The 16,523-nt window shown below is 44.7% G+C and overlaps 1 protein-coding gene across 1 annotated transcript in view; it reads right to left on the bottom strand.

Annotated features, from left to right (window-relative positions):
• Window positions 1-14,214, bottom strand: part of pawr (PRKC, apoptosis, WT1, regulator) — a 45,828-nt gene extending 31,614 nt beyond the window's left edge. Inside the window, exons 1-2 of the mRNA XM_031859191.1 lie at window positions 14,117-14,214; window positions 13,198-13,860 (exon numbers count right to left, since the gene is read on the bottom strand). Coding sequence (XP_031715051.1) covers window positions 13,198-13,752 — 555 coding nt within the window. The 5' untranslated portion in view covers window positions 13,753-13,860; window positions 14,117-14,214. The remainder of the gene's footprint in view (window positions 1-13,197; window positions 13,861-14,116) is intronic.
• Window positions 14,215-16,523: the final 2,309 nt, after the last annotated feature.

The following is a 16,523-nucleotide window of genomic DNA, read 5'->3' as shown; positions in this document are numbered from 1 at the left end:
CACACACACACACACACACACACACACACACACACACAAGCTCACAGCAACAATAACATTTCCCTTCTCCATTCCCGTCTAGTTCTCTAGGGCTGATTCAACGCATCGCTGCATCTCTGTATTTACATACAAATAAGAGAGGATGTGGCTTGTTATTTCCCCCCCCCCCCCCCCCTCTGTCTATGTGCACATTTCTAGTTATTTGCCAGTTTTCTCCCTTTTTTTCTGAGGACGTCAGATTAGAAAAGCCACTCAGTTTGCTAAGCTATAGGAGCTCTAGAGCTTTCCTCCACCTGGGTAAGTAAACCCCTGAGTGTAACACATCTTAAGTAAAGTATTGGACAGGCACTGTTAAGTGTCTCTCTCAAGGACACTTTGACATGCAGACAGAAGGACACGGGGATAGAACCTTCGATATTGTGATTGAAGGACACAGAAAGGATGTGAGAAATTTGACTGAGGACGGATATCCGCCAGCAGAACTGCCTTCAAAGCTAAAGGTGTGAGATGACAGCAGCTGGAGGATAATAAATACAGTCTTGTGCATGCCTCATCGGCTTGTCAACGTCCTCCTGTGAGATGCATGGAGTCAGCTGTGTTTCTCGTTCTTTTGGAGCAGGTGGATTTACAGCATGCTCATCCCGCTGCTCCCTCTCCTTAAGTCTAGCACGCAGAGAGGATCGCCCCAGAAAATGTGCAATAAACTCGGCAGGGCTTTCAGAAGCAGCCTGAAGATCGAAGGTGAGAAAGCAGAGAGGCAGAGAGTCGGTGTGAACTCACTCCCCCGAGCAAAGCTCTGTTTGTTATTCGTGAGAACGCTGGCTCTCCTCGTGAGACTCTGGGAAAATTAGACCGCGGGTACTCTGGACAAGTGAACTGCTTTTTCTTCGGCGCTGGACAGGAATGTCTGCCCGTCATTCTGCAGTCTACCACGACCCCGCGCCATGCTGTGGCTTATCAAAAAAAAAAAAAAAAAAAAAAAGGGTCGGATTTGGCGAGTATGTGAGGGGAGGAGGGAGAGACAGAGAAACGAGGGAAAGCAAGAGATTGAGTGGGGGAATTAGTTCAGTATTTGGCTAATGGCTATCCTTGGAAAAAGCCCAACCTGCTTATCGGGGGGGGGGGCTATGTAGGGAGGAAGAGAAAGGGATGGAGACAAAGAGTGCAAAGCAAAATAATGTGCATTCAGCCATGTCCTAAGGCCAAACCCAAGGTTGTTGAGCATAAATTTGATTGACATAAAAAATCTATTCTGAACCCTTGATACTCTGCACGGAACACTCAAGTCTGAAAAGTGAAAGGCAACGCCTCCTTAAAAACACGAACGAACGAGAGAGAGTGAGACAGAGACAGACAGAGAGCAGCAGAGCTTTGCATGCAATGAGGAAGCTGACTGGAAATCGTGTCCAGATTAATTGAACGCACCTCGCTCACAGCTCACAGCAGGTCCTGAACCAACACTTGTCACAATGAGACGTGTCACAACATCCCTGCTGCAAATAATAATCCAAACTTCAAACAACACAGCTAGGGACTCGAGAATTTGTCTCGTCTGCGAAATCCCAAAGCGTCCTCCTGATTAAAGAAGAGGTGCATCAACACGGCTCCTGTGCTAGGACTCAGTTGCATAACACCACGTGCACTGTAACATTATGCAAGTGATCTCGGGGGCAAATCGATCTCACGTTATAAATCATTCTCCCCTGAGGCAGAAGGGATTTACTCGGATGTTTGGTGGCAGGCGCCTACTGCTGCGTTACCTCCCTCAGAGTTTCATCCTCCTCCCTCCTGTGCAGGAAGACAGGCCGAATCCTCCACTTAAGAAGGACTCAAAGTGGAGGGTGGACACTTTCTCAAAAACGACAGGCCTCCCATTAACTCTGAGTGAGTGGGAGGAGGGTGGACCGGCGGTAAAGATGGCTGAGAAACGAGCGTGCTATGTGACAACACAAAGCGGAGTTATTACCGCTCGTGGTATTTCAGAGCAGCTTGTTACTTAAACACCAAGAAGTTTCCTCCAGAGAGACGGTGGGAACAGAAAGTCCGGAGCACAAGAGGACAAGCCCGACAGTCGGCATGCGATTGTCTGCACCACCACAATAATCATGCTGATGTTCATGAATGCACCGCAGGTCCCAGAGGACCTCGACTTCCAGTCAGAAGCACTGCACATTAAAACACTTCCCGTTTAGAATTAGAATCTAAAAGGAGTGACGTTCTAGTTGTTCTTTTGACTGTTCTTTGCCTGGTGGAATCATTTTCACTCTTTATATTCACAGAAGAGGACTTTTAGTTCATTTATTAATGCTTTAGTGTTGTTTAGAGTTATAAGCCATTAATAAGAACAACTTTTAGCTTACTAGGTTGTGAAAAACCCATCAGCTCTCTCTGCATGCATAATAATGATAAGTCATATGTAATATTAAATATTAATAAGTTAATGATTACATGTTTTTACATCAGCCATAAAGATTTTTTATTGTTACAACCAGGCGGCAACCTCCAGTTCTAAAAAGTGAAGCCGCTTAAGTACCTCAAACCTGCATTCTCTCTAATGTCCACCAGGGGGCGACTCCTCTGGAAGTCTGATTGTATAGAAGTCTATGAGAAAATGACTACTTCTCTCTTGATTTATTACCTCAGTAAACATTGTAAACATGAGTTTATGGTCTCAGTCTCTAGTTTCAAGTATTCTTCAATACAGCATGATGTTCATTTAGTAACTTAGACATTAAAGCAGGGTATTAGGGCGGGGCTACTTTGGGATCGTAAGGGCCCTTCCACAGAGTTTTCTGGTCTTAGAGTCGTCTGTGTTTCAAATGTAACATTTGGATCATTGGGACATTAACAAAGTTAGACCCTGATAAACCCTTCATACAGTGTGCCTTTTTAGAAAAACACCGATTTAATTACATGAAAATGATCAAAAGCAACCAGACTGCTGAACTTTAACATCAACTGACTGATACCAAAGACTAAAGATAAATCCTTTATTTGATTCTGTGCTAGCGTCATATTTAATATCCATATAAAAAGGGTGCTGTGGGTGTTTGTAGGTGGGGGGTGCGTTGTGGAGGGCACCCTGCCTGCTTGCCCAGGAACTCAATACTCTGATATACAGTATCGGAAACCGTTGAAGCATGTTTAGCATTCCAGCAGGAGGGAGGCTGGACTATTGTGTACAGAGGCCATTGTGTTTGTCCGCTGGCAGACACCAAACCAGACCATGAGTCATGCTAAGCACCGTCTGAACTCCACCACCAGCAGCTAACAGCACGGGCCGGCAAAGATTACAGCCTGTCCACCACACAGACTCTCAATTCAAGCCCGGCTCTACTTTTAAGGTACCTGGCCGATGATGACAGCAGACGAGCACATGATGTGACAAAAGTACACGAGCTTGGAAATGAAAAACTGGTTCGCAGTACAAGAGCATGCAGTACATAAATACTGGTTCCTACCAAGACCGTGCGACTAGGAGAGAATGAGCACCGCAAATAAGAAAATGAATTTCACTTGTCCCTCTGGGATCACATGGATGCGCTCCTGTAAACTGTAGAAATTGATTCATCTGATTTTGAGGTTGGTTTCTTTCTTTCAGTGGAACTCCCGTCTGTCCTAGAACGGATTGAGCTATTTCAATCGCGCTAGATAACCAAAGTTATCTTCATGAAAGAAACCAGCGATTGGGTAATGTTTAACAATCTACTTGTACAATAGGCAATCAACAAATGAAAGCTTTAAACAGAAGCTACAAGCAGCTGGAAATGAGCTTTAACAGCCAGAGCTGCACAGACTACTGCCATGATGAATTACAATGCTTTGTACATAAGGCACTAGAAGCTACATATGTAGGTGTTTGTACGGCCAGTGAAGTATCTGTTCACTCAATTTAAAGGGGACATACTATGCTCATTTTCAGGTTCATACATGTATTTGGGGTTTCTATTAGAACATGTTTACATGCTTTACTATTCAAAAAACACATTGTTTCACACACAATGTCTGTCTGAATAAACCTGTATTCATAGTACATCTGAAACGGTTTGTTTTAGCACCTGTCTCTTTAAGCCCCTCCTCCCAAAAAAGCCAAGTCTGCTCTGATTGGCTTGCGAGAACAATATGGCGCTCTTTTGCAAAGGTGGCTCTGCGTGAGAAACCATGGGGGCGAGCCAAATATGAATGACTTGTTGAGTCACATTTTCTTATCCAGGCAGCCATCAAACCACTGACTCGGATGTCTTTATCTCACAGTTTTGGGGGTCGGTAGGCTCTCCAGATACCCACATGTATGTGCACAAACAAGTTCTCCACGATGTGTCCCCTTTAATGCATGAAGTGGGAAACTGAAAGAATGTCAAATGTACTAATCACTGCAGCTTTCCACATAAAAATCTCCACAAACAAACTTCCTCGTAACTTGAGCGGTCATGGCGTTCCCGAGAACTTTTCTTCTCAGGCAGCCGTTACCCCCTCAGGCGATATCGCTCCCAACCAACCGAAACCATTTCTAATGCAATACCTCAAACTAACCACTTTCATTTATGGAGCTTGTTGGCAACAAAAAAGATTACAGAGGACTGTGTTCAATTTTGTGGCCACAAATAGGTAATTCCCTTTTCTTTGGCTCAAAGAAAGCAATGTGTAGGGAAGTTTTTCTTCAGTTATTTTGACATCCTGAAGAGACTGTATAGGCCCAATCTGCAATGTCTCAACTAGTGGCTCCACTTTGTGATAAGGCAGGTGTATTTCAATGTAAAAGTCATGTGCTGGCTGGGGCAACTTGCATTTTTTCATCCACTGTGACAATCATGAAGTTGTTGCACTCTGTCTACATCCAGTAACGTCTCAAAATAACTCCCAGGAGGACACGCTAAACCCATCCTCTGTCCTCTACACAACGGCGGGCCAACGACTGCTTGCACTTGATTGTGTGACCTTCCAAATACCAGAAGACAGATGGAATATGAAGAAAGGGGACCAGACAAAAATGTAAACGAAAAGCATACAATCAACAAGGGCAGCCTGTGACGAAAATCCAATCTGTCACGCTGAACTGAGAAGTTTCATTGGCTATGAATCTTTCAGGAGGCCGTCAGCACCACAGGCAAAGGTTAACGCCACAGAGAGAGGCCGCGCTGCTTCTCTTCCACGAAGCCATGACTGAAACGCCTCTACATCCGTCTGTTCAATGTTCACTGAAGGGTTTTGGACACGGTTTGTGGCCAGACAGCAACAGATTAAAAAAAAAACAATTAGAAGCAGCATCCATCATGCAACAGTTTGCTATCCAGTGAGGGGAGAAAGCAGAGAAACAGCTGCTGTGATCATTGCTTAGTAAGACGCTTTACAGCACGTAGCATGGACGATGCACAACTCATCAACAAATGTGCTATTCTTTGATGCCGCTACCTGTCTCTGCCTGTAGTCAGCACTCTGTAGTCTCAATGTCCCGCCCACAGCATGATCTGATTGGTAGCACGTCACTAGTGACAGCCAGTCAACAACACTGAAGGCTTCTGTGCCAGAGCTGCTCCGGGGAGAATTGAACACGTACAATCAGCTTCATGATCAAAAAAAAAAAAAACTGAGCCGCCTCACACATCTGCCCTCGCATAAATAAAGCCATACTGAAACAGAAGGAAATGAGTGTACATGTACTACACACTTTGTATTATACAACAGAGCCCTCAAAACAAAAGAGACAAAAGTAATTTGCCAGCAAGCGAGAGAGAGAGAGAGAGACAGAGCTGGAATGATTAAACGAGGCTTTTTGTGGGTGGTGCAGTCAGTAGAAGATCACTCCCTCCAGTGTTGTGTGTCGAGTGGCACACAGCCTCGGTAAACACAACACATGCACAAGCACAAAGACACTCCAGCTTCAAGGCATGAGCTTGATAATAGGTAGGCTCTTCTCGCTCCTTTGTTGGGAAGAAAGGCTTAGAGATCAAGGCCCTGTGCCTTTGCCAGTTTGGGTCCACACATTTATCCCATTTCCAGGGTTCAGCTGCATTCCTCCACTGGTTTCAATACCGTGTCCTTTTGAAGAGGGACTTTCTGAGGTGGTTCATACAGCCATGGTGGTAAAATCCTCTACATGTATATCACATTCAGTCTGTCTAAAGAGGAAAACCTAATCAATCCACTGCCGTTGAAAATATTTTCACTTGGGTCTGAATTACCACATAAATCTTCATGTGTCCTGCTCTAATAAATCCTATTTGTTTTCATTCGAGGGCAACACAAGAGCCAAGAGCACCATTGAGATATTTTTCTTGCAGTTGAGTTTGTGAAAATGAAAGTTTGTCCTCTCCATGGTAGGAAATAAGAACCCAAACCATCATCCTGTTGAGCCATCACTCCTCCGTCCGAGTCGATGTTTTATTCATCCTTCCTCAGAAGCAGGTTTGGTTACACGTGTAAAAAAAAAAAAAAAAAAAAAAAATCAGCTGGTCAGATAACAGTGACGCTTATCATCAGGAGGAAAGTGTCTGAGCGGGATCCATGGTGACATAACACGGAGGCAGTGCGTGAAACCTGTTTGACCGCGGACAGGATCAGTCTGTTGGTGTTCATTCACTCATACAAACAGAACTGAGGCTTATTGTCCCTCATGAGATAAAATGGCAGAGTGAGCAGAGGACTGTCGCCGCTTCAGATGTGAAAGCACTGGTGTTGAACTATTGACTATAACTCACAATGTGTTACACGTCAAGTTAAAACCACTGACCTGGTGGAGGTTCGACATCTCAAACTGGAACTCAACTTATGTACTGAAAATTAAAGTATGTGGGTTGCGCCCATGAAAAATTTGCCAAATCTTCTCTGCCTGAACATGTGGAGGAACGTTATGTTCAGCGATGAGTCCAGATTCTGCCTAAGGAAGCTGGATCGTAGGGTCAAAGTGTGGAGAAGACGGGGAGAACGCTATGCTGATTGCTGCACCGATAGAGTAACACCTTTTGGTGGAGGCAGTGTGATGGTGTGGGGCGGCATCTCCATCACTGGAAAAACGAGGCTCGTCTTCATTGGAGGCAATCTCAATGCAGAGAGATATCGAGATGAGATTCTGCAACCAGTGGCAATCCCATTTCTCTACAGTCTGGGACCGAACTCCATCCTCTAAGATGAAGACGCTCGCCCCCACAGAGCGGGGTTTGTCAGAGACTACCTCCAGAATTTGGGAGTAGAGAGGATGGAATGGCCTGCCAACAGTCCTGACCTCAACCCAATTGAACACTTGTGGGATCAGCTTGGGCGTACTGTTCGTGCTAGAGTGACCAGCACAACCACGTTGGCTGACTTGCGACAAATCCTGCTTGAGGAGTGGAATGCCATCCCACAGCAGTGTGTGAGCAGGCTGGTGACCAGCATGAGGAGGAGGTGCCAGGCTGGTGTGGCTGTGTATGGTTCTTCCACACGCTACTGAGGCTCCTGTTTGTGAAATGAATAAATTGTAAAATTGCTAATATGTCTTGTTTCTTCCTTGTTACTGATAGACTTCAATCATCCAATCCACTAAACAACACCGAACAAGAATCGATAGCAACAACAGAATAAGCTGTTTGGCATTGGCAGAGAAGATTCGGCAAATTTTTCATGGCCGCAACCCACATACTCAGCTGTGCTGCTCATCCCACAAATGCATGTTCCTTACAAATGGGGCACCGTTTGAAAGGTAAATAAACAGGCTTTCCAACGCTATAACATTTATTGCCAAGAAGCATTGTTACAACAGAGAATCCCCCCCCAACCCCCACTGTGTTCAGAAGAGTGAAGAAACATCAAACGTAGACCAGAGTGGAGAGACAGAGACTTGGGTCTCCAAGTAATTCTACTTTAATGAACACAAACAGACGGGCTCCCAAATGCCTTATCATGCAGAGTGGCCTGATTAGGGCTGACTCACCAATTCCCCACAGTCGTCAGCAAAACACACAGGAATGTCCGACAAATAGGTTCGCACAAAATCCCGACAGACACTCGCCCACTCCTCGATACGACAAAGGGAATAACAAGAGACGCTCTGAAACAAAAGGTGAACATTTTTGAGTTCTCCTTGAACGTTCAGAGCAAAACAACGGGCTGAATCCCGGGTCAGACAAAGACCATTCACTGTGACAGAGGTCAGCGCCGGCAGGGAGAACAGTCAAATTGGATTGGGTTAAATGTTTACACGGGTTAAGAAGCACACTGGGTTTAAACCAGTTTACTCAGCACAATCCTTTTAAACATATGAACGATTGCACATTCCAGAGGATCAATCATTTCTGCTCTATTTAGGGGTTTACTTTAGAGAGTTGACATCCAGATAACAATGGTTAATAGATGCAGAAAGTGTATGTTCTGGATGTGCACACACTCGGCAGTTAAAGATTAGCCACAAAGACAGCAATGTTGTCACTCAGGCAGTAGCAGCGAGGTGAGTAATGTCTCACACAAACAGAGTCCTGACGCTCCTCTGTTGGGAAAACAGTTTCAGTGCTCGTCCATGCTGACGTTGACTATTTTACCCTCAATTTTGGGATAAAAGCACAGAGATCTGAGTTGTGTTAGTGGCTGAACGAGCAGCCTCTCGCTCACTTCCTCACTGGACGCCAGTGCTCGGAGGCTCTGCAGGTTTTGCATGACTGTGCATTCCTGTGCATGCTGTGCAGGGGGTACATTGTCCTTCAGAAATAATCTACAGTCTGTTCCCGTAAAGCTCGTGAGCAGCCATAACTTCAGAGCAGTGACCTGGATTAAAAAAAAAAAAAAAAAAGGACTTTAAACTCTGTGTGCAAATACTCTAAATATCGAGCAGGAAAGGACATGCATCTAATATTTCACCCAACAACAAATGAGCTGGATAAACCTTTCAATACTAGTGAGTTTCAGTAATGATGCCAAATAAATCCAGTACTTTGACATGTGCGATACGTATCAAATCCTGTATCACGGTATCTGCACAGTACATTGTCAGAAGATCAGCTGAGGTTAGAAAACCTTCTCTTAGGAGCCAGCATTGGGTACTAAAGGCTACAGAACCATTTAAATCAGAACCAGTAAAGAGAAAGGGACAGGGTGAGGTAGCGGGCTGATGGACTTGTGGTCATATTTCCTTCTCACAGCCCCTTCAGCTCTAATCCAGTGATGAGATGCGACCTGACAGCGTAATGGACCCTCACCTAGGCAGGGGCCACTTTAATGGGACCTGAAGTTTACGTAACATTCTGATAAACCGAACAGAACCCGGTGCCCCGGCCCATTTCGAGGGTGCTGCGTGTTTTATGAGGTGCTGAGAGACCCCGAGCTAGAAGCAGACAACACTTCCTCTTTCTTCCCCTCCGTGGAATTCCCTAAAATTTCACAGAGCAGCTCAACTGGAACCTTTATTTCCATTAGTCACCCCCCCCCTTTCAAACATTCCAGTGACAGTGGCCCCCGTAAACAGTCCAGAGTTCACTCCAGTAAGTAGACCAAACAACGTGTTCTGGCTCTTCTGGCTGAAACATGTGTTTGAATTAAAGAGTTTAATGTCCCTGTTGTTAAACTAGTGAATGAAGAGGAAACAACAGCCAGCCCAAATAGCTCCATGCTCACCTAAGTCCATGATAAACCTCTGTGGTATTTACTGGGATGATGTGACCTTGTTTGGAGAAGCTCTTAACAGCAAGAGAAGCAAGCACATGCAAATTAACATCTGTGCATTCTTCTGCACAGCTGTGAATTAAGAGCCTTTTTCATATTTAATAAACTGTGAGGGTTTTAGGAGTGGAGCGAGTCACAGGAGTCATTATTCAGGGTGTGACAAAGGTGTCAAAGCTCTTAGAGAATGCACCGTTAATTTCCCCCGTCAGTGAGTGGAACAAAAAGTGAAAACACACAACACCTTCAGGAAGATATTAAAACAGAAAAAGAGGAATCTAAAGATAAATATGTTGTTGATCTATTGTATATTCAGATATTATTGTGGGAGCTTCAAACGGCCGCCCGTAACACCAAAATAAAATCTAACAAATCCACGGTAGGCAACAAACACTTATTTTATTAAACCAGTGTCAAAACATACATTCTCTGCAGCTGCACAGAATCCAATGTTTCCCAAACTGGTCTCTCAGCATGCCTCCTCCTCCTCCAAACACACATCTTCACCCTTCACTGAACCTCACCGCGGAACAACATGGAGCAGAGACACATCTGTGCACAAACGAGGCAAAGCGGGCATTAGCTGATTAATGTCAGCGCAGCGAGAGAGCACATGACGGCAAAACTCAACGATGCACACGGCCTCATTTGATAGGAGACACAAACATTTGCATAGCCTGAAATATGGGGACTTTTATGCAAAATATTTGAAAAATGCAAATGTTTGTTTTAAACATTTTCATATTCATATTTCACGCTTTCTGACAGCAACACATCGACTTGTTTTTAATGACTGCACACTATGATAAAACGTACTTATAAATATTCTTTGATTCTTGAAAACCTCTCTCTAAAATTTCTGCTCATCTGGCTTCTTTGGAACCTCTGGGATCTCGGCTGGAACCTGAACTAGAGGCCGGTGGTTCTGAGCAGTTTGTGTGAGAGTCCTACGCTCCTCCTGACAGCCAGAGGGTCGGCGGTGTCTGAGAGGTGAGGATATGTTTGGAGAACGTTAAACGTATGAACAAAGGATCAGGTCAGACGAGGACCCCTCCTGTCTGCCATGTCCTCCTAACACAAGCGTGTTAGCTGCCCGAGCGCTCGGCACAGTATCGCATGTTAAACCTATTGACCTCTTCGGTGACGCAGCCGACAAATAGCTGTGAGGGGCTCCACACCCACCCCCACCCCCACCACCAGCAGCAGCCTCTGTGGACCAGGGCCAGCCGTCCACATGAAACAAAGTTCACACTCCCCATTGTGTGTCTGACCACGGCCTCATAACTCACTGAGGCCGTAAAAAAGCCGCACAATGAGCCACCGGACCACATGCTGCGTGTCCTACGGGAAACAACCCAAAACATTTATCCTACGAGTGTTGGGGAGATGCTCAACCTCTCTCTGACACACACTTACTTGTGTCCACATTCCTCCGTTACATAAGCATGTCCGGAGCAAGGTCAGAGGTCAGCATCAACGACAATGCCCTCTGGTTTTTGCGGCGGGGAGAAAGGAGACACCTTCCTGGAGCGACCAGGAGGTGCTATTGATTGATGCTGTGCAGAAGCGTCCTTTCTCCAGTAAAGCAGGGAGCTTTTATGAGGCCATTACGGCCTCAACGGGCAGAAGATTTGGTTCCCCGGTGCTCTGAAATCCCCTCAACAGCTATTATGCTGCACAGAGCGAGCAGGGAGATAATCCCAGGCTTCTCTTTTCACACCTGTCCGCTCATATTCACGTCACAAAGGAAGGGCTTGTGTGCGTCTGCATAGTTTGGTCCTCTTTGTACGCAACAGGAGGAGACATTTGGTAAAAGGGAATACACATCTGCTGTGCTGCCAGTTTAGCACCATACATCTTTATACCCATGCAGAGTATTCCAACAACTGCATAATATTGGGGACACTGTAAAAGCCGGGACACTAGAGGACATGTGAACTTACTCGCTGTGTCTCCTTATGGGACACTCTGGGATGTTTCTGCAGACTGTACTGAGACCACAGGCCTCCAGTTGGGATCAGAGACTTCCAGTTCTTTCCCTCCGCCTCGCTCACACAAATCAGCTCACCACTTCATCAGATTGAACCACCCCCCCCCCCCCCAAATAACAGTCCACTCGCCCACTTTACTACATAATCAGCTGCCTATGGGCTCCGTCTAACATATCTGGCACGGCCCAGAGAGCTGAAGCCCAGCATTACGCCTGGCTGGTGACCAGTTCTCAAACGGCTCCGCTCGGCACCGCTGAGCACCTAATAACAGGATGTGGAGCGCCAACCCCAAAACTGGTCAAACTCCAAGTTGTAAGAGGATGGGGGGATACGGGAAGCAGGGTGGTTATGGAACAACACCACCGCCACCTTAATAAAATAAAAACATTTATTCCAACAATTTGTGGCCCATGAGTGCTTGTTGGCGGCCGAAGATTCATATCAGAGTTCCTGCATGCGTCTGAACTACAGGAATTAAGCACGAGTTTAAATTCAATAAAACAGAACGCCCAAACACCTCCTTACAATACATACACACACACACACACACACACACACACACACACACACACACACACGTCCACAACCCCTCCCTCCCTCCCAAACATCTGAGAGCTGCTTACATTTATCTCGCCACAGAGGTTTGATTAAAGCAGACACGTGTATGGGATGAATTTGGAGACTTTTGGAAACGCTTTTTCTTTGATTTGAATTATTCATGGACGTCCGACACGCACACAGAATCCAAAGTATAAATAACGTGTTAAGTGAGAACATTTTTCCAACCTTGTCCCAAGAAAAGCCAAGAACAGGGAAAAAAAAACAATCCAAATGAGTAAACTGACATCCATATCTAATATAAGACAAAAACGCAACAATAACTTAAGGAGGCAAGCTTTGACTAATAATGTGTCACCTTGCACTGACCTGACCCTATAAGTAATAAGAAAGTACAGGTCAGACATGCAAAGGGGGTGCTGGTGAATCAAGGATAAATGAGTGAAGACACTTTAATCAGAGGAGAGTGTAGCTTCACTTATTTTAAGGTTTCTCAAAGCTCAGTTTTGTGTGATATTTATCTTTTATTTCCAGTTTTTGACTCTTTTATTTAGTATTTAAAAGATTAGTCCGTTAATCAATTAGACCATCAAACTTAATCAACATGTGTTCTGATATTCCATTAATCATTGGAGTCATTTATTATTATTTTTTTTAAAAAGCAAAGGTTTGTAAAAACTACTTCCCAAATGTGAGGATTTGCTGCTTTTCTCTCTTTTATATCAATATGATCAACTTGAACACATCACAATGGGCTCTGGGACTAAACAACTGAAGTATTAATCGAAAATCAATTCATAGATGATCTAAATCCTTGTTAGACAGACAGCACTTGTCCCCCTGGTTTTTGTAAGAGTTGTGACAGCCACCTCTGATCCTTCCCCAGCCGGCTGAATAAAGACACAGCTCCTGATTCAAACCCAACACAGCAACAAGGATCATCTCATAACTTCTCTGTGGAGAAAAAGGTGCTTTCCCTGCAGGGAGATTCACTTTTCACGCACAAGCAGGCCTGACTCACCTCACTGGATGGAATGCTGACAACACCTGTTGATCTCCTCTTTTCTCTCAGCTTTCTCTTCTCAAACTGCCCTTTCCCCTTCCTCGCGCTGAGACCGCCGGTGCTGTTCTTCTCCTTGACCTTACCGGGCGACGGGCTTCCCATGTCCCCGTCATTGCAAGCCATGGGGCTGGAGTCCGGGGAGTCGCACGGAGCCTTCTCCGTCTGAGGCGTGGCCTTCGTCAGGTCGCTCCCCGGCGGAGAGACGGCAGTGGGTGAGGCAGGGGGGTGCGTTTCCTCCTCGGGTCTCTTTAAAGCCGTGCCGGAGGAGGACCGAGCCACCGCGTAGGAGGGAGGGAGGCAGTTCCCAGCGGAGGCGCTCCGGTCCGGGCTGCCGTTATTGGTGAGCTCGGTGCGGTTACTGTTGTTGTTGTTGTTTGGGTTGCTGGCACCCATGGGCGCGCCAGTGGCTGCGGCTATGTCCCCCAGCATTTTGGCTCTCATTTTCTCCCGTTTAGCTTTCCACTCCTCCAAAAAGTCCGTCGTGGCGTTTGGCTTGAATCCGCCCGTGGCCATGATCCCTTTTTTTAAACAAGTTGGGTGAAAATGAACTTAAAAGTTGATATGAAGTGTCGGCTCCCCGTCCTTAATGGCACCGCATTCCTCAAGTGATTAACCCGAGTGCTGTTGACAGGTAGGAGGGAAACCAAAGTCATGACAAACTTTAAACTGTGGGGTTTGTATGCTTCTTTTTCTAAACCACGAGTTATAATTCCACGTCGTGACACTTCACGTATCTAACTTCAATAATATCACCTTCTTATGAAAGTCTGTTGCGAAAAAAGTTGCAAAAAGTTGCAACTCTCCGTGTTTCTGTGAGTCAAAGTAGCTGAAAATGTTCGGAGGTGGACCAGAAGTGTAACGCCTGATGGGAACTCACCTGCGTGGAGCTGTTTCAGGCGCTAATCTGCTCTCCGCGGTCCGACCAGGTGTGCCCGCGGTCCTCTCAGATGAATGGCGCTTGTCTCGAGCGCTGTGAACCGCTGCGCTCGGCGCTCTGCCCTCTGGCGCACCGGGTGAGTCCGACAACGCCCGAACACTTCCGACTGGAGCCGAAGCGACTGGAGCTCAGCCCGAAAACAAAGTCACTTTATTGGTCCTGTAATTCATGCGATTCATGGTACTTTTTAAAGGCATTTACGATATTCTATAGTATTTTTGGGTTATTTCCATAAAGACAATGATTTATACATTATCATGCTTTATTGTACTTTTGAACTTTATTGTTATCAATATAATAATTCTATTTCATGGTTTTCTAGTGCACATCTATTCATTTCACTATATTTCTATTCTTGCAGCACTACTCTAAGTAGTATTTTTTTTTATCTTTTATTATTCCGAATATAATAATATATATATATATATATATAATGCAGTATAATATATAATGTTTAATAATATGTACAAAAGTGTGTGATGAAAGGAATAGTTGATTAATCAAATGACTGAATAGAGAAAAAATGGACAAATAATGTTTTGACTGTGATTATTATTATTAATATTATATATAGAGAGTGAGGGATGGCCAGATGAAGCTATATCAGCACATCCTGTGAGTAGGCATTTTTTATTTATTTTTAGTCGCCTTTATTCCAAAGTATTTTATTCACCTAATGTTTTTTAAATGATGAAAGATTATTAATATTACTGAGTGTTGGATGACCAAAATAAGGTATATTGTTGACTTTTTATAGACTGAACGATTAACTGAGTAATACAAACAAAAGAGATTTAATTGATCATAAAAATAATGGTTAGTTGAAGCCCAACATGGGTAATAAGTATGGTTTACCACAAGTCATTTTTATTTATCTTAAAGGAGTATCATGGAGATACATCATCCTTACAATCCAACAGTAACTTGAGTTGTACATTGTATTCCATCAGCCACAGACAGGTGTGTGTTTATAACAGACTCTGTACACCAGCAGCAACGTGTCGCAGATGTCTCGTCTTCAACAGGCCATTGATAATCGCACAGTTGGACTGCGTCTTTTCTGCAGAGGAGCAATCGTCGACGATCGAGTTCTCCCACGCAGATCAAACAGAACGACTCCCTCAGGCACCGGGTGACTCGTCCAACCAGCTCTGATCACAGGAGAACTTCCGCGTTCACCTCCTGCTGATGTATACACTTCATTCCAGCTGAAGGGAAGGCTGAGGACAGTAAGATTGGCAGGTGTATTGCTTGCTCGTGTGAAGCTCTATGATGAGTAATGTGAATACTAATACTGAAGGTAGAAAACACCTCAGTACTCATCTGTATCTTTACAGGCCACAGAGACAGCGATGCAGAGACGGTTTTAATAAGTTTCATCATTATTATTATCATTAGTATGTCTATTTATTTGTTTTATTTTAGGTTGTATTACTGCTATTGGTTTTACTTTTACATTCTAACGTCTTTTATTGACTTTGTTCTATGGATGTTGGTTTCTATGGTGGAAGAAGTGAAGCTCTACTGCAATACAAGAATACTCTACTAAGTCCAAGTAAGAGCATGTAAGTATTATTAGCAAAATGTACTTAAAGTATTGAAATGAAAAGTACACATATTCAGAAAAATGTCCCCTTTGATTGCAGTACAGTTATATTTTATACTATTGGATTATTATTCCTGAGGCATCAATGTGGAAGCAGCATCTTGACGTGGTTGGTCGATGAGTATTCTATAAGCTCATCATACATTTTGTATGTTAACGACAATTAAGTAGCATGAAATGCAAACACTCAAGTAAAGTACCTCACATTTGTATTTCAATGAAAATGGAACAAACTCCATCTGCTGAAGGAGACGGATCGGATGGAAAGCTCCCAAACAGTTAACGAACAATAACATACGTCAGACTCTAAAAACCGGTCAAAGATTCTGCGTCAATGTCCGCAGCTCTCCTGCGTAATGAACACTCCGCGATTCAGCGTCAATGTCCGCAGCTCTCCTGCGTAATGAACACTCCGCGAGTCATCGCTGCGTGCATGATGCAGAGATCCATCGTGATAACTCTGCACTGCATTCCAGTGACATTCAATCCCTGAGCCTCTCTGTCATTACCTCACCGAGCAGGTTTCTCCCCACACAGTGATTTTAAAGATAATGGCACTATAAGGTAACTGTGCTGAAGGGTAGGAGCCTCGTGGTGTTCCCAAAGGGTGCCCTGACTTTCAGACAAGTGTATCTTAGATATCACTGATTAAAGAGGCTGTTTGTTGTTTGCAGCACAGCGCCACAGCCCCACGTTGGTGAGTGGGAGACGAGGCATCCGGCCATTATCTCTGCGAGTACC

The sequence above is a fragment of the Anarrhichthys ocellatus genome, unplaced genomic scaffold (genome assembly GCF_004355925.1).
Source record: "Anarrhichthys ocellatus isolate YVR2014 unplaced genomic scaffold, GSC_Weel_1.0 scaffold21, whole genome shotgun sequence".
Lineage (NCBI taxonomy): Eukaryota > Metazoa > Chordata > Actinopteri > Perciformes > Anarhichadidae > Anarrhichthys > Anarrhichthys ocellatus.
This window is presented reverse-complemented; position numbering and strand designations above follow the sequence as displayed.